Below are 23,742 nucleotides of genomic sequence, written 5' to 3'. Positions count from 1 at the left end.
TTATATATAGTTATATTATATTATATTGCCAGTTATCCCAATTAAGCAATTAATTCTTGTTCACAGTATAAATCTATTTACTTATCAATCAGGATTTTAATTTAATTTTCTTAATTTTCTAATTAGCAATCTTTTCAGTTACCCCCTTTTTTCAATCAGTCTATCTCAGAGATATATAAAAATCAGTCTTTCGCTTTAACAATAATTCCTTATCTAACTACAATTCCACAATACAATTTATAGCTATAAAAATATTGTCAACTTATATATTTCTTTCAAATATTAAACTTATTAACTAATTAAACAGTTCAAAATTAATAATTCACTTAATTTTTATTTTCTTTAGTCCTTATTGTCTTCTTGCTTTACCTCTCTCAGTCTGTTCTTTCACAATCATGAAAAACGCAATCTGTGTCGTCTCAGTCTTTTTTTTTTTTTTTTAAATTTCTTCTCCCAGTCATCGGATCTCTGCATTCAATTTTCAAATCTTTTTTTTTTTAAACTTGAGTTCTTATTATCCAAAGTTATTTGTAAATCCAGAGTTCGAAATCCCGACAGATCTTCTGTATCCGTGAAATTCACCACTTAGTCCGGTATTTCAGTCTCTGTATTCGGTTTCCAATGTTTGGGGTTTGAATCAGTTATAATTCCCAAGATCAAACAGCTTGTCTCTATATCCACAAAGTCCACAGGCTGCTCCCTTTGATCAGCTGTAAAGGTCCGCAGTCAGACCGCTTCGAGCGCTATTTCTCCTTTTCTTATATTTGCTTAGTCATTCTATGGGATTCTCTCTTCCGCGCTATAATTATTCCCCCTTTTTTCCTTCTGCTCTTGTATCGCCGCTGTTGTAACTCACTTGTCTTTCTCTGATTCGCTCGCGCGTCCCATTTGCCGTCTCTGTTGTAGGTGATCTATCTGACAGTCACTCGGATTTGCTTCCACTTTTTGCTTCGATCTAGGTGGGCGCCATCCCTCCTGTCCGCCGATAAGGCCGACTTCTTCTCCACCAATTTAAGAGGTTGATCGCTCGACCTCCCTGATGACAGCGCAACACCAGGGGGCTTCGCGAATTCCTCTTTGGCTTAAAATTAAAAAACAACATTATATGAAGATACCAAATTGGCTAGCACCGGCGGAATCAATTAGACACCCAAATTTAACAGATAAGACAAAAATAATTAGATATAAAGATATAATTGACTATCAAGGCAAACTAAAGACAAAACAACAATTGGAGACAGATTTACACAGAGGAATAGACTGGTGGACTTACACTCAAATACAATCTAAATATAGAGAGCATATAAAAACATATGAAATTTATAATCAAAAACAAGAAATAGATAAAATTATATTAGATTCAGAAAATAAATTAATTAGTAGAATTTATAAATTTCTCCTACGCTATAAATTGGAAGAAGAGACAGTCAAAGAAACGATGATTAAGTGGGCTCAAAATATCAAACACACAATACCTTTGGAAAAATGGGAAAAGTTCTGGCAGGAAAACCTAAAGTTAACGAAAGCAACGGCGTACAAGGAAAACCAACTGAAAATGTTTTATCGGTGGCATATGTCTCCAACCAGATTGGCAAAAATACAACCTAAAAATAGCCCAATTTGTTGGAAGTGCAAAAAGGCACAAGGGACTTTCTATCATTTATGGTGGACATGCCCGGCAGCAAAGAAATTTTGGTCTAACATCAAAAAATGGTTGGAACAAATAACAAAAACACAGATTGAAAAAGAACCAGAAACATTTTTATTAGGAATATTTAACAAATCATACCCTAAGGATATTAAATATCTTACAATTCACATATTAACTGCTGCAAGAATAATCTACGCAAGAAATTGGAAACAAGAAAAAATACCAAGTGAAACAGAAGTAATAGGGAAAATTTTAGAATGCGCTGAAATGGATAGGTTAACCAAAGAATTACAAGAAAAAGAAGAATCAGACTATTATAAAATATGGAATAGTTGGTATAATTGGTTAAAAATTAGAAATACACAAAAAATATAGGGGATATATTACCGATTGATACATATATATGTAATAAAAATATTATTAGATTACAGAAAGGTGAAGGAATATATTATAAGTAGAATTGTAGAACGTCACTCTGAAAAAATGCTTAAGAAGAAATTATATTCTTTTTGTGTATATGTTGTATAAATGTTCGTTGTGTATATGTTACGTATGTCTTTTTTAATATTTATATTCAATAAAAATTATTTAAAAAAAAAAAAGAATCCAGTGCTATAGTTTATTGACAATAAATGCAATAAATTTGTCCAACATCTGTTTAAATAAAAATGGCCATCCTGACATCTGATTCATCTGTGCATTGCTTTAGCCTTCCATTTTGATTCTTGAGGAAAGAAGCAATTATATAACATTACAGATGTTGACTGCCATCTCTGTTCTGAACATTTTTCAACTACGCATTTGCTACAAGTGTTCACATAGCTACTGTGCATGTGCAGACATACAGACACATACATACCATTGGAACAAGTGATATTCTGCCAATGTCACCTTCATGCAAGCTTGCAAAAGCAAAAGCCAGTCCAAGTGTCCTGTTGAACTTTTCCGAGAAGTAGCCACAGGCACTAATAATTCTTCGGTCTTTGGTGGTTGAGGAATGTCCTTGCGCTTTAATTGGATGCTTTGCAGGAGAGAGCAGGAGGGAGAGGCAACAAGGCATTGATGTCTTCTATTCCTTTGTCCTTGTCCATCCCAGATCGCTTCCTAGGCTCAGGACTCTCCTCTGACCACCTCCCTACTCTGTGCACTCCCTTAGCTACCTTGGGTGCATTTCTACAGGGGTTGTGGTCATAGATCACCAATTTCAAACCATTCAGGTGGATGAGACTGGGAAAATCATGGATGGCATTGCAGTCCACATCAATCACTTCCAGGAAAGGCATGTGCAAAAGCACTGGTGGGAAATCGGCCAGTAAGTTGCTGGAGAGCCAGATAGTACGCAGTTCCTTCAGATACTGTAGCTGTTCAGGCAGAGAGCGCAGGGCATTGGATCCAGCATGCAATGTCTTGAGTTGCTTCAGTTCACACACCACATTGGGCAGGTGGTATAGGCAGTTGGATTCAATCCATAAAGTCTTGAGGTTTTGGAGCTGATGCATCTCCGCAGGTAGGTCTCCCAGTTTATTATTGCCCAGATAAAGGATAAACAGCTGTTTCAAGGTGCACACCACTTGGGGTAGTGTGTGGAAGTTGTTGAAATCCAGTGCCAGGATCTGAAGGTTCTGTAACTGTTCTAACTCAGGGGGCAGATGATTCAGGTTGTTGTTGCTCAAGTACAGCTTGACCAGCTCCCTGAAAGAGCAAACACACACAGGAAACCGTCTCACTTGCCTGCCACTCAGATCCAACATTTTATCAATTGGCATCTCTTCAAGGTCACCCAGGATGTATTTCTGGCACTCATCAAATGGGAGAAAGGCTATAATTGCTCTTAATGTGTTGCCCATTCTTAAAAGCTGCAATGGCTTTTAGAGTCAGATGAATATTCCTTGTAGATGTAGAAACTCTCTGGGTTTTACTCTGCTCTTCTGGCATTTCCTCTTCCCAGTAAAATAGAGGCATGGTCTACATGGCAACAATCATGATTTTCAAGAGCCTTGAAATATTTCTGATAAGTGAATGAGTGTCTGCTGATGAGAACTACAGACATTCCCATGGAGCAGCTCTAATAGAAAAGGGCAGTAAAACTATCTCAGGGAAGTTCTCGTTGATCTCAAATGTTTTTGGAAATGCTTCTGAGTTTCCTCTTTAGGATATTTCATTTTTGAGATTTGCGTCCCATGACTTAATAACCACTAATGTGATCAATACTTTCAGCAATTTATCCATTCATATGTATGGGTTCAGACATGAATTAAGTCATGATATGGTTTCCTGATTTTGGTTTAGCAAGTGGTATGAATCTGTGTTTATGGTGGGGTGAACAAGATGAACAAGGCATTGAATATCAGCCTCAGTAGCTGAAAAATTATGCCAGTGTATGGACTTAATTTCCCCTCCATTTCATATTATCCTAATTCAGATCTGGGTCCCCACTTTTTTACTTCAAAAGTAGTAAGCATGGAATGAGAAATGTTTTAAAGCATTATCTGATATGAAGTGCAATGAATTAGTGCAGCTTGCATAGCACAGTTAGTCACATTCTCTAGTCAGAATGTGGCTTTTTGTTACAAAACACAAACAAATTGTCATATTTATTAAATAATTTAATAATTATGACAATTTGTTTGTGTTTTATTACATTTCTTTAGTATTTTTTGAGATGTACCAAAATTTAGTTGGGAAGGTCTGGCTTACCATTTAACCATTAATCTGTTTTATCAACATAGATCATTATGACCTTAAGCTATTACATCTTGTGACCATTGACATAGCCAAAGTTTCAGCAGAGAGATAATGAAATAAAACATTGCAGATAATGAGTTTTGAAAAGACTTTGGTGTGTGGGGAGAGGGTGGGAACAGATTAATATATTTTTTCTACCTCTAAAAGATGGACTCTTTTAGGAAAAAAAGCTTTTAGGGCTCAATGTATGGTTTTCCTTTTGCCAATATTTTATCCTCCAGAAGGCTGAGAAGATTACTGGACCAATGTTAGTGGCTGAATATGGTTTGAACCCTGCTTTCCTCAATTTTAGTACACTCTGGCCATGAGATTACACTGATTCTGTAGTAAGACAATGTCAAATTAGTTTCCTTTCTTGAGTCATTTTGAGAGCCAGTTTGGGGTAGTGATTAAGTCATCAGGCTAGAAATGAGGAGACCATGAGTTCTAGTCCTGATTTATGCAAAAAGCCAGTTGGGTGACCATGAGGCAGTCAGTCTCATGGGAAACCGCTTCTGAAAAACCTTGCCAGGAAAATTGCAGGGACTTGTCTGGGCAGTTTCTGAGAATCAGACAAATTGAATAGAAGGTGGGGGGGTGGGGAATGAATAATTTAGCTGTATGATATTTCAAATACATCATAACAATTAGAACATTTAATCAGTGGAATGATTTGCCTCCAGAAGTTGTGGGTGCTCCAACCCTGGAGGTTTTTAAGAAGAGATTGGACAACCATTTGTCTGAAATGGTGTATGGTTTCTAGCCTGAGCAGGGGGTTGGACTAGACGACCTCCAAGCTCCCTTCCAACTCTGTTATTCTGTTATAATTCATAAATGCAATATATTTCTCCAGAAAATAATTCACAGATGTCCACCCTTTTAAGAACTCAATCAATAGCTGTGAAGGATGCTCCAGGAAAAAAAAAAAACTTCTTTCAGATGTCTATGGAGATTCTCAGTCATCCAGGTCATGGTTGTGCCAAAGGTGCTGTTTCAAGAGGCAACTGGGCTTTCTAGTCCAGTTGCCTCTTGAAACAGCACCTTTGGGACCTTCCTTCAGATGTTTGGTCACAAGTGATTCATACTCACTTAGTCTTGGAGAAAAAGCTTTCTGTGACCTGTATGCAATTAGGTAGCAACTATTATTAAAATAATTTGTGCTGATCAGTAAGTGTGCTGATCTTATGCAATAGAATAGAATAGAATTCTTTATTGGCCAAATGTAATTGGACACACAGGGAATTTGTTCATAAGCTCTCAATATTCATACAAATAATAAAGTGATAAGTCATAGATCATAAACCATAAGATACACTCATAAATCATAAGATACAAACAACAATTGATAAATCATAATAGTTCAGTGATCTACCAGTAGATCCCAATTTGGGTCTGCCCATCCCTAACAGGTTACAATATTTACACAAAACAACTGTGCTTTTACAGCATATTGCAGATGTCCTGCCAAACAGCTATTGACTCACCAATAGCTGATTGTGTTCCCAGTGAACCACAGTGACACATAAAAGAGCAAATGCTCCAAGAAATCAGCTACATTTTCATTTTTAATACGCTGAAGGCATGAAGGTTCTCTTAGTAATTCTGGTTTATATTCCGTTCATGACTGCTCTGATAAGGTAAGAAAGAATTTCAGAGCATTCTTATTTGTGTGTATATGCAGCAATATGAAAAAAAAAATTATCAGTTTACTTCAGAGCTTCCTTAGAAAACTTTATAATGTTTAAATAATGTCAGAAACTATTAGAGAATGATGCTACTACCGGTATAGTTTTCATTTCTGGCAAAACCAAAATGAATCACGTGAATCCAGTTAAGATGCTCTTTTTACAAGGCCAGAATATTTAAGCACTAAACCTAATTTATCTGCCATGGAAGTAGGTGATACACGTAGATATTTCCTGCTGAGTCTCTTAGATGTTATGTTAGGAATGTAACAAATCTTTATTACAAATACTAAGATTAGTAAAAAACAAAGGAAAGAGAAAAAGAGAAAAGGAAAAAAGATGGTAGTACAAAGAAGCAGCACCTGATTTTTGGGGGGGGGTTGGTTATAAATGCATTTATATTTTACCCACTCTTTCTAAAGTTTCATCATAATTTCCTCTTTCCCCAAGCTATACTGTTTTTTCACTTTCTGAGCTAATGTTTTGGGCTGGAGGAGGGTCCATTTGGACTCAGATGGACTGCATGTCACAAGGAGTTTACTTTTTATAGATCTGTGGCCACTTTTTCTAATGGCAAGGTCTAAATGGTTCATGTCCCGTGAGTATGTCCAATTGAACCAAACAGCCTACCCATAGTGTACTTTGATAATATCGTAGTATCAGTTCACTGAGCCTCAAAGTGGGAAAAACAATGCAAATCATGACATTTGGTAAATGGCAGTGTCCACATTCAAATCTATATTTATATTGTTCAATCAGGATTCCACTAGTTCAGTTTAATTCTATCCAAACTGTACTTCGAAAAAGAGGACAACTGGAGCAATTTTGGAGGAATAATTTACCTGAAAGTTTTGCTCAGAAGTACCATCCTTGCTTTCCGTCTGATATTCTTTTGTCCATGAGAACTGCAAAGGAAAAGCTTCATAATTACATGAATGTGAGTATAGTATTTGTAGAAAACAGAATGAAAAGAACAGCCTGGGACAGCTCTGGGTCAACCAGTAGGCAAAAAAAGCATAGAGCTAAGGCACCAGGGGGAAGGGAACCCCACAGAGTTTTTCTCTTTAGCTGTTGTGCTCTGAAATCAACTTTAGCCCAATTTTTGTAACTGTCATAATCTATCATGCTCCACTTTAATCCGCATTGTATAAATATAACTTTTTTGGCATGCTGAAAGACTAAAATTTAAAAGTTTAGTTTGAAGGTGTCATCAGCTATTACATTTGCTTCCATCCCATGGAGCGAGAGTTTTCCTTCCATTGTTGGGCTGTATTGAGAGGAATGGAAACTTTTCCTGGAACAGCCCTTAATTAGCCTCTTTAATGAGACATTTTGCCAGCCCTAGACCAACATATTATGCAAAATGGGATTTACCAATCGAAGCAAGGAAAACACCAATCAGACACTTATAACACTTAAACTCACTAATATTGTTGGCACACACAATCATGTCATAATCTAGCAGATGCTAGTGATGGTTAATTCCTAAAAATAGATTGTGAACTTTGGGTTGATATGGAGAGTGGACTGATACGGAGCGGAATCCCGATAAACCTCTGACAGCAACAGTGACTGATTCTTTCTTGACATCTCAGATTCACTGGGTCACTTTTTAAAAAAAATCAACTTCAGGATTATTTTCAACCTTCACAAAAAATAAAATTGCTGGCAGAGTTCATGTAGAGCTTTGGAATGATATATCACTGGTATGCTGATGACACCCCTGGACTGGATGAAACCAAATGATCTAAGCATTTGCTTTTTGACCCCTCCCCAATAGCTTTTGGTCCCCGTGTGACAGTGACCGCAGAGAGTGTATTTGCACTGTGCCTTATCTAACCATTCCTGAGTTGCTAGACTTGGCCAAAGTTTCCAAGGCTGATTTGCAACTATAACGTACTTCATGTTGGGCAATCCTTGAGAAGTGTCTAAAGCTGTAATTGGTGTAAAATATCCAGGCAGCAAATAAGTGCAGAATTTGGAACTAAAATGATTCCATATTAAAAATCTACAGTGCTTTGGCACTTACTTTCTGGCTACCATTTAAAGTAGTAGTTTTAACATTTAAAGCCCTAGACCCGTGATGGCGAACCTATGGCACGCGTGCCACAGGTGGTACATGTAGCTATATCAGTGGGCACGCGAGCTCAGCTTCAGCATGCATGCGTGTGCTGGCCAGCTGATTTTCAGGCCTTCTTGGCCCACCAGAAGTAGGGAAACAGGCTGCCTCTGGAGAGCCTGGGGGTGGGTGGGAAAGGCCCGTTTTTCTCTCTCACCTGCCTCCAGAGCCTCTCTAGGAGTCTCTGGAGGCTGGGGACAGCAAAAAAGTCACTTCCTGACCAACCGGAAGTTGGCAAATGGGCAGTTTCTGGCCTCTAGAGGGCCTCTGGGGGGGTGGGGAAGGTCGTTTTCGCCCTCCCCAGACTCATAGAGAGGCTCTGGAGCCAGGTGAGAGAGAAAAACAGGCCTACCAGGCCATCACGTGCCAGGAGTTGGGAGGTAGTGGGGGGGGGGTCACGGGCGTATGCGAGGGGGCGGGGCACATAGAATTATGGATGTGCGTACATGCACGCACAATCTTTCCGCCCTCCATTTCCTGGCACGCGATGGCAAAAAGGTTAGTCATCACTGCCCTAGACCAAAAAAACCAAACAAACCCTGATTACCTGTAACCTAATCTGTTACAGCAGGTTCTGTTTAATACCTAACCTATTAAATCAGGACAAGAGGTTCTCTTCTGATGTCCTCACCCTCTGAGATCTTGTTATGCATATGGGAAAGACCCTTCCTTAGACAACATCCACGCTGCATCTAGGAATTATTTAGCTCAGTCTCCACTTTTCCCAGTTTTAGAATAGGAGCTAGACCTTCCTATGAGTCAGGCCTCTTAAATTTTAATTAGTTTATAATAACCTTTTTAATATCTTAAATAATTATGCTTTATTGACATATGGACATAATGGCAGAATACTGTATAGCTGGAAATTTTTTTAAACAAATAGCTTAATACACTATTTGTATAGAAACAGATATGCACCTTGCAAAGTACATGATCAAGTTGTATTACATTAACTTAATAAGTAAAACAACAACCAATAGTTTTAATTGATTTTATTGATTTGGATTCAGACCGCACACAGTATTTCCCAGTCTGCCCACAGTATTTCAGTATGCAGTGTGAGCAGCCATATATTGATCTTCCTTTTACTATTTCTCCTTTCTACAGCACCTTTTCTTCTCATACAACCTCTTGTGGTTGTCTCAAGCATCCTCCTCAGACCTATAGGAAAAGCTTTCATGAACCAAAATACCGTAAACTATGGGGAAATAAAAATGGGCAAATCCCATTTTGTGAGCAGAGACTTTGGGTTCAAACTATTTTATGGTTTATATTTATAATATTAATTAAAAACAGATGAACAAATAAATAATAAAAATATAATAATACAAATCCAAATGTGCACTGATTTCCTAAAAAGATATTTGATGTCAAAGGATTCCCATAATGGAAGGGTTTTTGTTAGTTCCTCCTATGCTTCCTGGATGTTTGTTTTTTTTTTCTTAAGGGTTGGGAAGCAAATAGTTAAATATGGAAATGAAAGAATTAGCAAAAATCCATTCCCTTTATCTGAAGTTATTATAACATTTGTCTGTGCTATTATGCTTGACTTCAGGTTATGGGTTCTATTAAGTGTTTTTATCAGACTCACAAGAATCCACTAATCACAGCTAGAAGCCAGTTAGGAGAGGGCACAATGGAGCCAATGGCTTTTTAAAACCCCAAACTTGTCTCCTGTGTTTACAAAATAATAATTCTAAAGCTGAAGCTGGAATTAGAGATATCAGAGTTTCAACCACCCACCCCCCAAATTCTCCAGATGATTAACAGGATCTGCCTAAGACTTTGGTCAAGAACAAGTCATTTTCATGTTTTAGAGATGAGCAGGCTAGCTATGAGCCCTTATACTGTCCTTTCTTAAAAGATGTCTGGGCTGAAGCCTTAGAACTGAAAAGAGTTTAAAGCAAGTTGGAACTTGGTAGGTGACTAATTACTGAATGATGGATGCCTTTTTTCTCCTAGGCCCAATACTATGGAGAAGTGAGCATTGGCACCCCACCACAGAAATTCTATGTGATACTTGACACTGGATCTTCTGATCTTTGGATACCATCAATATATTGCATGAGTGACGCTTGTTGTAAGAAATATTTACATCATTCAAGAACTTAAATAAAATCAACAAAGAAAAGTCCAAATTTTGTCATTATACAGGAAACTAGGGGAAAGAATTGTTAATTTATGACTTCATCTAATGCAAAGTTCTCTCATAGATATGGAACCCCCTTTGAGATATTTTCTCAGCTAATATTTCCCATTTATTTCGGCTAGATACAACTCTTCAAAAATTGTGTCATTTTGGAGTTGTCTCATTTCTTAATGAACATTATTTTGATTTTTCTATTTTTATTGATTTATTGATTTTTCTATCATTTCTTTTAGAATTTGTGGTTTTATTATTCATATTTTTATTTAAACTGTTTTAATGAGAAGAAAAATCTGCATAGAACTAAAATAACGAGGAACGAGGAATAGTAGAATGCTTAAGCTGAAAGAGATCTAACATACCCAATTCCTTCAGCCTAAATCATCAATAATCATGATAGATCTAAACAAAGATGTTCATATCCACAACAGTATTTTGTGTACCTTTGAATCTGAAGCTAATTTTTGTTCAAGTGATTATTCTACCTTAGTGGGGCAATTTCCTATAGCCATAAGTAGTCAAGAATTTTTAGCTGCAGAGTTTCTCATTGATGCTTTCAGTAAAGAAACTAGATTTGAAGTGAGTCGGAAACACTTTTGAATCTTTCTCTTAGTAGGAGAATTCAGTATACTTTCAATAGCTTAAAATTCAGATCCAAATATCAGCTTTGCCGAGCCGCACCACAAGAAGCTAATATTCTTCCCTAACATATACAGAAACTGAATAGACTTCATGGATCCTCCAGTTTTGCCAGTTCAATTTGTCCTTAGCCTCTGACACATAAAGCAGCTGCCTCTGGAATGGGACAATTCGCTGTGGCCAACTTGTTGAGGGACAATTTATCAATTCAATTTAATTCTTTAAAATAAATAATTTTTTGTCATTCACATTTCATTTTGTCCCTCCATTTGCATCCGTTCTTTAATGATTCTATTCCACAATTTCTTTGATATTAATGTAAATCTTGTACTGCAGCAAGTTGTCCTGAGGTGAGTTGGGCAAGGCAAGTTGGCCATGGCAAGTTGGCTGTAGTGAGTTGGCCATGGTAAATTGACCTTGACAAATTGTCATTGACCCGCTGCCTTATTCGCCTGAATCAAAGAGTTGCTCTGCTTTCTGCCAAATAATTTGACCCTGATACTTTAATCTCATGTTTTTCTTTTGCTGAAAAAATACTTTTAAAAGTTAATTCTACTGTCCAGAAGATGTAATGGGTTAAGAGCAAATTCTGTTTTTACAGTAACACACAACAAATTTGAGTCATTTCTGTCACATTCCTATCAACATGGAGGGCAACAATTTTCTCTGCGGTATGGTACTGGGCACCTCATGGGCATTTTTTCCAAAGATGTGGTCCAGGTGAGAGAACTGCTATTATCTTTAAGGGTTTTATGTTTTCTGAGAATGTGTATAGTATTAGAATTAAAAAATAAATTGCTGGAGATAAATGAGACCAATTCTCTTTTAAAAATAATTTAACTAAAATAGGAACCTTCTTGTTAGGGGAGCTAGGAATAATAATATTCTAAGGAAACAATTGAGAGCCAATTTGGTGTAGTGGTTAAGATGTTAGCCTAGAAATCAGGAAACAATTATTTCTAGTCCCATCTTAGGCGTGAGAAACTGGCTTGGTGTTTTTGGACCAGTCATTCTTTCTCAGCCCAATGAGCTCACAGGGTTGTTGTGAGGAAAATATGACAAAAAAGGAATGATGGTATGCTTGTTGCCATAAATTGTAGATGAAAAAGTGGAATAAAAATCTAAATAAAACAACATTTTCCTTGAAATGATTCTTACTATATGCAGCTATAATATCTTTTCATACTGTTTTTCTTTTACGATCAATGAACAGATTAGCAACATTTCCATTGAGGCCCAAGACTTTGGTGAATCTCTCTTGGAGCCAGGCAAAACCTTTGTCTTTGCACATTTTGATGGGGTGTTGGGCTTGGCATACCCTAATTTGTCAGTGGTGGACTCTGTCCCAGTCTTTGACAATATGATGAAGCAGAATTTGGTTGAAGAACCTGTGTTTTCCTTCTTTCTGAATAGGTCAGTATTTGCATGTGAAAAGAAAGGTAAACATTAAAATATACGAATGGAGGAGAAATAGATGCATCAGAGTTATTTAATTCTCATGCCATTGCCTCTTTGGGGGAATGGTCCAGCACTGTGTCAAATGAATAATACATGTACAGAAAGATGATTGATTTATCTAATTCTGCTTTATATATTCTGGGAAACACTATTCATAGCTCTTAGATAAATACAGTTGGAAAGCTTGCTTTGCAGCCAAGGAGGTTTCCTTCTCTCAAAATAAACCACCAAATTAATCATAATATGATTACATGTTAACTTTCAGGCCATCTGTTTGATCAAAGCTCTGTATTTAAAAAAAAGAAAGAAAATCAATTTTTCTATGAACAACTTTTTCTAAAACTAGATTATTACAAGTCCTAGAAGCATATTTCCCTACTTATATATGTATATAGTTTTCCAATTATCTGTATTATAGATATTTCCAAATATATATGCATTGCATAAAACTTTCCCAAATATACACCATTTTATATGCAGTTATGAGCTGAGAACTACTTTGAGGTAGATTTTAATAACTGATAATTCATGCTATAATAGCTTCCTTTTTGGCAGTTATGTCATTTTTCTTGAAAATAAATCCATAACTGATTTCTTTACCATCCTTAATTTATTTCAAATATCTCTTTGAGTCCCAGTTGTGTTCTCATTCAATTTTACAACTACATCTTTTGCTTATCAGCATAATGCATTTCATCTTTTCAGAGATGGCACCAAGGATGGGGGTGAATTGATATTTGGAGGCATAGATCATTCACTCTACCATGGACCCATTTATTGGATTCCTGTCAGTCGGAAAATGTACTGGCAGATTCCTCTTGAAAAGTAAGTTTGCTAAAACAGAAACCTTCACGTAGGCATGCAAAAACAACTTCTGACTCCCGATGAAGCAGATGAACCACAAACAATCCATAAATATTGTGCTTATGTTTGAGTATGAGAAGCAATTTTTTGGGCCTGCACTGTTGGCTGTCAGCCAACAAGATAAGAACTGGATGCCTGCTACCACAGTCCAGTAATATATGAGCTCAGGAAGATTTTTTTTTAAAGAAAAGAGTCCTTTTTACCAATATATTATGATGGCAACTGTAAACATAGTCACAGGCTTGGTATAGATCAAGACCAGGAATTCACTAAACAGCGACAAATCCAAGAGACAAGACAAGAGACAGTGAGGTGGAATCCAGAGCTCTAAAGATGACATAGTCATAGACAGAGTTGAGGCCTGAAAAATTGTTTTCAGCATCTACTACCAGGAAAGAAGGACAATACACTAGCTTATTTTTTGTAAGCCACCCAGAGTCACTGAGCGTGAACAGGCAGCCATGTAAATATTCTAAATAAATGAATGAATAAAATACAGAGCTGCAGCAGCTGAGCACTCAGCATTGGCTCTTCTGTTGTCGTGTTTCCTGCCAAGTGTCTCCAATCTATGGAGTTGTTTCCTCTGTAGCTGAATCTTTATCAACCACTCTACTTAGGACTGGTGGCTGGACCTCACAGTCTGAGGGGCTGGGAATGTAGAGCATATTTAATTTAACTAAATAACTAACTTAGTTAATACATAATATAATTGTACATATAGTATAGTTTTAATATGTCCATTTATAGAAACTTTTTCAAAAGAAGAGACACATAGAAAGCATGATCAAAATGTTTTCTTTATATTTTTGTTTTTCTGTTTTTTTAAAAACCAGAACCATGGTTTTCTATTGCTCCCGCTGTAAATAAAATAAATTAAATATTTGCAAGGTAAAACGTAAAAGTTTCCCTGACAACCATGTCTGACTCTGGGGCATGGTGCTCATCTACATTTTATGGCCGAGGGAGCCAGCATTGTCTAATGACCGTTTCTGTGGACATGTGGCCAGCACGGCTTTATGTCAAAGATGCACGGAATACTGTTACCTTCCCACTTTTAATCTACACACATTTGCATGCTTTCGAACTGCTAGGTGGGCAGATATTTGCATGGGTAAGAGCAGGGGTGTCAAACTCGCATCATCATGTTGTCATCACATGACGTATCACGACTTTTTCCCCCTTTGCTAAAACGGGGGTGGGCATGGTGCATCCAGCCCACGGGTTTGACACCCCTGGGTTAGAGGATAATTGTTTACTGAAGCATAAATCTTACCACAGGATTTTGAAACAGACAAGTATGAGATTGCAGCCTTACTTTCTCTTAACAATACTGAATGCAAAAATCTAAATGATATTAATGTATAGATGTAGTGTTTATGTATGTGTGCGTAATGCAGAGAAAGAGAAAAATTCTGAGGTTGGCTTTTTCAAATACCTATTTACAAAAATTTGTTTTTGTATTCATGTATTCCAATTACTTTCAGTCTGTTTCTTGATTATTGATGTTTACTCTCCTCCCCCATCCCTTTGTGTTTTCCACATCCAATAATGCAGTGTGAAAATCCAGGGACAGATCGTAGCATGTAAAAATGGCTGTGAAGCTATTGTAGATTCCGGAACCTCTCTTATTACTGGTCCATTACTAGATATTAAAAAACTACAAGCAAAAATTGGAGCTGTCCCCAGTTCTTCTGGAGAGGTAAATAAAATTCTGGGTTGGAAAGGATAAAAATTATTGATATCATGGTGACACAAACATATTAAGAGAGAGAAGACCTCTCAAAATAAGAGATATTCTAAAGCATAAATAAAGATTGGTTTTGCAAAATGTAAAATTAAAATGAAGTTTTGTTATAATCCTTTTATCCACTATACCTATATTTAATATATTTGGAAACCAGCATAGAAGCTACTGGAAATGGAAGAGGCTGAAATTTTAAAGAGAGAATTTGGCATTTATTTACTAAGTGTTTATCTACTTTATTTGGAGCAAATGTTCTACAATGGATGCTAATATGGGAGAATGAAAATGGGAAAGGTCCTGTATGGAAGATACTTAGATGAACTGGCCAGCTTTTTTTATTCTAGGTCTGGGCTGCAAACATTTGGATCACCACTTGATGATATTTCTACTGTATGTTCATCTGGATTCTTCAGCCCAGAAACTGGGTGTTCTTCTTTCACGGGGCTGCAAGAGAACCCATAACAATCAAACCAGACTCTCCCTTTTATCCATCATGTCTCTGATCCAATCCACCAATTTGGGGACCTGATTGGCTCAAAAGGCAGCAGACCAATGATGAAAGTGAAGAATGAATTAAAAGGTTAATGAGAAAGAGGCTAGCTGCTGCTTCATGGCACAGTCCTTCCCTGTCATTGTTTGGTCACTTTTAAACATGGCTTTAATCGCTTTTTCAAAAGAGGGCTAAACCCATGTTTTAAATTAGACTGACTGATTAAGAAATGTGAAGGGGGAAATTGCAGGGCAAAGTGTGAGTGAATTTTAAGCAGCCACTCCCCATCGGTCAGCTGTTAGTTTGGCTACTTTTGAACACAGGTTCATGTCCTTCTAAGAAGGCGGTAAACTGGTCTTCAGGAGGAATGAATAAGAGGCTGGAGAGCAAATGAGCATCTGTCAAAAGTAATTCCAGGCTTTGTACAAACTCTATTGGGAGCTACTGTATTTTTTGGAATATAAGACGCACCTTTTTACCCCCCCAAAAGGGGGTGAAAATTTAGGTGCCTCTTATACACCGAATGTAGCCCTGCCCACCCAGTGGCTCCCACCCTTTGGCCTGTGCCTCGCAGCAGTTACCTCCTTGCAAGCAAACAGCAAGAAAAAACAGCCCCTTTCAGCTTCAGCATAGGTTGTTTAGATCGGCCTCCTGACTCTCAGCTGATTTGGTCTCAGCTGTTTTGCGCAGGGCTCTGCAAAGTGCTGGAGCAGATTTTTTCCCCCCTAGCTATACTGAAAAAACAAAACTGAAAGTAAAGCAGGCTCTGCTGCAATGAGGCAGGGAGAGATTTCTTTTTCTTTTTGCTCACTAAAAAAGGTAGGCGCAAACAATGGGAAATTTAGGGCAAAAGAGGAGAGTTAAAGATTTTAAAACACAAAAAGCTCTATTTAACTAGAGAATTGTAATAATTGAGATACTATTAATTGTATATTGTGTTGAAAGCAGAAATGGTTAAGTTGTGGTTTGGAGGAATATATGGGGAAAATTATTTGGTTTATTATTATTGGTAAATATAATTAATTGATTTGTAAGAAATTGGATTGCATGGAAATAATTGGAATATTCATGTTCATATTGATTAATATACAAAAAAGATAGTTATATAACTAATTGATTTATATTAAAATGTTGAATTTGTATTAAACAATTGTAATATTACATAATTAACCAATGTGAGGATGGATATAAAAATAGATGACAATGGGAAGGGGTATAATATAGAATAGAAGGGAAAAATTGAATTTGATTAAGATTAGAGATGAGAATGAAGGGTAATACTGTTTTTTTTAAAAAAAACAGATGAGGAATAAATATGGCAAAAAGGAAATATAGAAATTGTAAATTTAATTGAAATGACTAAACACTTTAAATTTGTGAACCAGCCAAATACTCTGTTTAAAGAAAATACATTGTATGTTTGTACGTGTGTTTGTCTAAAAAAAAAAAAAAAAACTTAAAAAAAATAATCAAAAAAAGTAGGTGCGTCTTATATTCCGAAAAATATGGTAATTCTTGACCTTCCAGCATCTATCAGCAAGTCTGAAAAACAAATTGAACGATAAAGAGAAGGAGGTCCTGCTCCACTGCATGTGCTCTTCAGCTCCTTTCAGCTGTTTTTTCTCCTTTTAAAAAACTTTTTTCATGCAGTGAAGCAGGATGTCCCCCTCTTTACTGTTCAACTTGTTTTTCAGACTTGCTGATAGATGCTGGAAGGTCAAGCATTAGCTCCCAACAGTTTGTGCAAAACCTGGATATTTTCCCTCTAGCTGGTGCCATTTGGTAGAGGGGGTGGGAGACAATCCAGAGTTTCTTTTCCTTGTCCTTGTGGTAAATAAGGATACCATCATTTGGGAGGCATTTGTCCTGTGGTAGGATACAAATTGTTACTGATGAAATTTTATACTAGTATAGTTTAATGCCAGCTAAAGAACGGATAGATTGACTTTATGAAAGTCATGGGAAAAACGTTTAATATTTATTTTAAGTGATAATGCAAGAACTGCTGGTTCTAAAAGTTAACATCCTTTTGAAAATACTCAATAATTTTCTTTACTGGAAGTCATAATTATTATTGTTTCTGTTTAATTAAGTTGACCAAATTCATGTGGATTTCTTCTGAAAAGTTTCTAGGACCTTTTATTGCCATCTGTTGTCCTTATATCATTATGAGTTGTGAGATACTGATATAGTTGAAGACTGTAATTGTATTTAGATGCCACTGTGAAGTGTTTTTATGACTAGGATAATTGAATCTAATGTAGTGCATTTGAGTAAGTTTCATGATCAACATTTTAAATATCTTTTACACATTCACCAGCTTTATTGGAGGAAAAGAACTGCTGAAATTATGAATTTCACTGTGTAGCTCCAGAATCGTACTCACTCCCTTCTTCAAACTTCCATTTTGACAACTGATTTTGCACATCATCACCTATATTGATTGTCCCCTTTGACTGGCTTGATAATAATGCTTGTTTCTATTAGTGCTGCGACTGATATACAGCACATATGCAGCTAGTTGGCAGTTGTGCACACCTCCAAGAATGGTGTTTCACAATATATATGTAGGACCTTATTTTGAATCATTAAAACAGTGACATCCTTTTAAAGCTTACATGGCTGTTTTAAAAGAAATTGCTCAACACACAGGCCCACACAGGGCAAACTACCTCTTGTGACAGTTCATCAGTGTCAAAAGTATGTCAATCTTGCAAACAACATGAACATTTTAATGATTCAAGAAATTCCTCTTTCATTACCCACTCTTTCAAATATTTGTATGGCCCTATTTCTTCCTTGGCCCATTCTCTGTTATTTATGGCCAGTTTAACTTTATGCCAACAGCATCTTTAGCTTCTTGTCAAAGAATGTAGGATAGATCTATCCAACCTTGATACTTCCTTGTGCTCATCAGTCTGGATGTTGCCCGCCCACCTGTACCAGAGGGAAAGCAATTTGGGAAATTACATTCTTATGAAAAATATTGCCTCTTTACTAGTTCCAATATCACCTCATGCTGCTTTTAGTAAGCCATTATATCAGTTCTTTGGCTTATACTGTGGAAAGCAGATCTAACATTAGCTGTTTTACTTAATTGTTAAACATGAAACTTCCATAATCAAATGCAATGGATGATTACATGTCAGGAATTATCAGGAACAAGTTAGTGTAAATGGTGACCAAAATTTTAGATCAAGGAATGCTTTGATTTGTGTTACAGTTTCTTGTGGACTGCAGGAGACTTTCCAGTTTGCCCTCGATAAGCTTTACCATTGGGCAGAAGGAATTCACATTAACACCAAAGCAATATATAATTAAGGTATGTATCCAAGCTTTAATAATGGTCACTTAATGATCACTTAATGATTTTTAATATAAATAATGCTGTGCTTCAATGGTTAGATGTTCTAAACATAGATCTTTTTAATATATTTTATTGGAGTCTACTAATCTAGCTGAAATGTTAATATATATTGCTAGTCCATATATGATATGCTATATGCTAAATAAATAAATAATAAATAAATAAACAATGAATACATTTTCTAGCACAACACAATAGGCATAAGTGCAGATTTTCATATGCATGATTTTTGATACAATATTATTTTGGAAGGGTTTAGAAATCAGCTCAAAGAACTTCTTAATATATTATTGTTATCTTCCATATATTTAATTTAATTTAATTTAATTAATAATATTTCTATGCCGCCCAACTCCCAAGAGACTCTAGGCAGCTTACAATAAAAATAATACAAACAATGAATATAAATTAAAAAAAAACATTATAAAAGCATTTAAAAAACATTAAAAACACATGCACACCATCCATGGCCGGATCTCGCAAGATTGAACAGCGAGATCAACAGCCCCAGGCCTGCCGGAAAAGCCAGGTCTTCACCACTTTCCGGAATGCCAATAGGGTGGGGGTAGTCCGGACCTCAGGAGGTAACTGGTTCCAGAGAGCTGGGGCAGCCACAGAGAAGGCCCTCCCCCGTGGGCCCGCCAGCCGGCATTGTTTAGCTGACGGGACCCGGAGGAGACCAACTCTGTAGGATCTTACCGGTCGCTGGGAGCTACGCGGTAGAAGACGGTCTCGAAGATAGCCTGGCCCTGAGCCATGTAGGGCTTTAAAGGTAATAACCAACACCTTGAATTGTGCCCGGAGACCAATAGGGAGCCAGTGCAGCTCGCGGAGAATTGGTGTAATGTGGGTGCATCTAGGTGCACCCACGATAGCTCGTGCAGCTGCATTCTGGACCAACTGTAGTCTCCGAACACTCTTCAAGGGTAGCCCCATGTAGAGCGCAATATCAGGTGGGGGAGGGGATCTCTGGATGTTGGAGAACCGGAGTATTGCGGAGTATCCATATCAGTTCCTGTTGCAGTATGAATATGCTGCTTTAGGACTATTTTGTCCTTCAGTAAATAAATTTTCTTATTTGGTGATGAGGCTCTACACATGATGAACTTAATTTATCTGGAGGTAACCATCCTTGGGTAGGTGATGGTAATATTTGGAGCAAATGGATCCTTTTGTCCTCAGTCTAAAAAGAGGGCTCATGTTCCAGCTGTCTAATCCAATTGCCCCAAGGTTTGGGCAGCAGGATTTCAATTAATCTGCACTATTCATATGTACAGATATTGATAATTAAGTCAAGCTGGCCTTTCATGAAGCCATGCAATAGTTAGGCATTAATTCAGCTCAGGTTCAGCCAGGCACAGGCAAACTGACCAGTAGTTGTAGCCATCTACTGACAGATTCCAGTTCAGGTCGAATAAAAGAGGATAGAAGAGACCAAATGAAGAGACAATAATTAGATCATACTGATCTGATGGTAATCCAAGAGCAAGTATCCACAGTGAGAAGTTGGCTGCAATAGTTTTAATGGGCCTACCCGGTGTACCCCAATTGGCTGCCAGGAGAGGTAGAAAAGAGCAATTGGTGACTCTTCTCCAGATTGCTGAACTAGAATGCCAAGCAGCTTGAGTCAACATGGCCATTGGGAACATCTGGAGAAGCACATGTTGACTACTTTAGTTGATAGAATCAGCTGTGTTTCAGATGTTGCCTGAATAGCATCTTTTCTTCACAAGATAGGCTATCTCTTGGCAACTCATGGTTACATTAACATTTTTGGGGTGTGAGGAACACAGTGGAAGAAGTCTTGCTTCCAATGTGGGTGGTATCAGGATTTTCTGCTTTTCCTGGATTTGGGGCAGTTCTGAGACTATTATTATTATTATTATTATTATTATTATTATTATTATTATTATTATTATTATTATTATTATTATTATTTTAAAACTCAAGAATATTTCAGGACTTAGTTGGCTAATGTTTCAATGGGAAAATCAGGCCACTGAGTTTGGTAACTGTGGTTAGAGGGAGGCATCAGACTAGAAACTGGGAGCCCATGAGTTCTAGTCCCATTTTAGGCACAGAGCCAGCTGGGTGACCTTGGACCAGTCATGATCTCTCAGCCCTAGGAAACAGAAAATGGCAAATCACTTCTGAAAAACCTTGCAAAGAAGCCTTCTGGAGTTTGTGCAAGTAGTTGTCAGGAGTCAAGTCTAACTTTAAGGCATTAAAAAAAGAGGGGGTGAAATTATAGTACATGGACCAAACACAACCATGAGATTCCAAACCACTCACCCAAGTCTTAAGATTTAGTCTCCCTGAGATTCTAAGCAACACTAACATAGACAGCACTAGAAAACCCATGCACCATTGGATGGCAGGGAAAGTGGCAGGGAGCATTAGAAATCTTCCCATCCCATCCTGATAAGCAGATAAGAGGCTACTGTTGGGTGGGATCAAGGAATTGTGAACGTGGCTGGGAAAGTGTCATAAAGGTTGAAAATGAAAATCACATGACGGCATCACAGCAGCCATCAGCAGAACTTAAACAGCCAAAACGTCCCCAAATTTCATTCTCTTGGGAGTCATGGGTTCTGGATTTTGGACACATTCTGTAGGATAGGCCATTTGAGTTAGTAACATGATTCAAAAACTGTTGCCCAATGATGCACCATTTCACCCAGTTAATGGTAATGACAACAAGAGTTGTCATAGATAGAAACTGGGTTTGATTCAAGGGAGTGCCTGCCAGTTTACAATATTCCACTGATGAATGACTTCTACTTTCAGAGAGGTCTGGTGGTAAGTGCTATTCATCTATTGTATGCTATTTATAATTGCATCTGAATAGTGTGGATGAGAGTTTGCATTCATCTCTAGTTTAGCTTGTTAATTGTATGTAATAAGATTGGGGAAAGAATCACTAGAATGATTTATAGGATTGGGTGAATTTGTCAATATCATGTTCTCATTTTTATGAAAATATCAATTTGGCTTCTTTTTCCTTTCTTTTGTTTCCTTTTTGCATAAAAATGCAACAAAATTTATAGAGGTTTCAGTGGATATTTTTGCAACTTATTTTTTTGGGGGGGGAATTTTGCCTAGTGTGATAAGATTGAGTTCCAGTCCCACTTTAATCATAAAACTAGCTGGGTGACCTGGGGCAAGTTATTCTCTCTCAGCCCTACATAGCGGCAATAGCAAACCACTTCTAAAAACCTTGCCAAGAAAACTGTAGGAACTAGTCCAGGTAGCCATTAGGATTCAAGACTAATTTAAAGGCAGAACAAAAGATAGACAAGGAAAAAAAGGAAGAAAGGAGTCCATATGCATATTGTGCAAATGTTGAATTAACATGAATAAATTTTCAAAATTGTTGATGAACTGTATTTAAAATAAGAAAAGATTAATTTTGAATATGAATAAGTTTTACTACATATATTGGTTCAAAAATGCAAAATTATAATTTGCATTCTAATAGCCCCAATCCTATAAAGTAATCATACATTAAAGGAAATGCACTATCATCGCTTCTCCTAACTACCCACTCTCTTCTTAATAATTTCATAGCATTTAGTTAAAGGGGCCAGCAAACTTTCTTATCACTATTTCACCTTCTATTTCAGGTCTAGCACATGCTACATAATGGCAGTCTTTGTTTCTCTTTCGCAGGAAACAAGTGGATCTGAGGCCTTGTGTTTCAGTGGTTTCCAATCGCTGGATCTCATCTCTAATGGAGGACCATTGTGGATTCTAGGAGATGTATTTATGTCAGCTTTTTACTCTGTTTTTGATCGTGGACATGATAGAGTTGGCTTTGCTAAATCAGCTCGTAAAGGAAGAAGAAGAAATCAACAGAAATAGTAAAGCAACATAGGTAGAGATAATATTGATAATTTTGCCTTTCACACAATGAACAAGAATTGTTTTTGATATATGGAGAGAGAATGGGGAGAAGAAGGTGTAAAAAGATTTAACTATTGGGAGACCACTTTTACAGCTTGATTCTGATCCTTCTGTGATCATAATGGAGGTGTAGTGACTTTTTCCAACCTATTGACTGTCAGATGTGGCAGGGCTAACAGGATGCCTGACTGGAGATCTATTTATGATTGAAACCCCAATACCTACTGTGTTTCCCTGAAAATAAGACCCCGTTTTATATTTTTTTGAACTCTGAAATAAGCGCTTGGCCTTATTTTTGGGGAGGTCTTATTATTTTGGGGTGCGTGAAGTGAGACAGGGATCCTCTTGCTGTCTTACCTGATTTCCAGCTCTGTCTCCCTAACCCTAACCAGAGGAAATGGCGGGGATCGGTTGTGCATGCATTTAGATATTTTCAGGGAGGGCTTATATTCTGAGGAGGGCTTATTTTTGGGGAAGGTTTATTTTTGGGGAGGTCTTATTTTTTGGGGAGGTCTTATTTTCAGGGAAACATGGTATTAGGTAGCCATATCAGAAATAGCTGAATAAAGTCTTCAAAAGTCATAGAGCTGAGCCATTTGGCTTACATTATTTACATTTACTTGGATCATGATGTATGTTCATTTTTGGGTGCAAAGAATGGTAGTCTTAGCTTTCAATCCTATATACAATATACTTAGATGAGAAAAGACCTCACTGAAACAAACTTTTGTTCTAAGGCCAAAGTTATTGTTATTCTGCTGATTAAATTATTACTACCCAACTGGCAAATGGAAAGTTACTTATCTGCAGTAATTATGTTTCTTATATTACAATTGATGTAAAGCAGAGGTGGGGAACAATGGCTGGCTCAGGAATTCTGGGAATTGAAGTCCACAAGTCATAAAAGGCCCATCATTCCCCACACCCAAGTAAAGGAAAATTGTCTGACAGG

General features: G+C 37.2%; 2 protein-coding genes across 2 annotated transcripts; one reads left to right on the top strand and one right to left on the bottom strand.

Moving 5' to 3' along the window:
* Positions 1 to 2,577: 2,577 nt before the first annotated feature.
* Positions 2,578 to 3,539, bottom strand: LRRC10 (leucine rich repeat containing 10). Its single transcript, XM_034402984.3, has one exon. It carries the CDS (start codon positions 3,496 to 3,498, stop codon positions 2,662 to 2,664), a length of 837 nt encoding a protein of 278 aa, XP_034258875.1. The 5' UTR covers positions 3,499 to 3,539; the 3' UTR covers positions 2,578 to 2,661.
* A 2,417-nt stretch (positions 3,540 to 5,956) lies between these two features.
* LOC117655523 (cathepsin E-like) lies at positions 5,957 to 22,861 on the top strand. The gene is made up of 9 exons (XM_034403059.1): positions 5,957 to 6,012; positions 6,820 to 6,997; positions 10,142 to 10,259; positions 11,566 to 11,684; positions 12,178 to 12,377; positions 13,128 to 13,247; positions 14,841 to 14,985; positions 18,744 to 18,842; positions 22,557 to 22,861. The coding sequence occupies exons 1-9, from the start codon at positions 5,957 to 5,959 to the stop codon at positions 22,746 to 22,748; spliced, it is 1,227 nt and encodes a 408-aa protein (XP_034258950.1). The 3' UTR covers positions 22,749 to 22,861.
* Positions 22,862 to 23,742: the final 881 nt, after the last annotated feature.

Source organism: Pantherophis guttatus, chromosome 7, assembly GCF_059756535.1.
Source record: "Pantherophis guttatus breed Tessera chromosome 7, ASM5975653v1, whole genome shotgun sequence".
Lineage (NCBI taxonomy): Eukaryota > Metazoa > Chordata > Lepidosauria > Squamata > Colubridae > Pantherophis > Pantherophis guttatus.
This window is presented reverse-complemented; position numbering and strand designations above follow the sequence as displayed.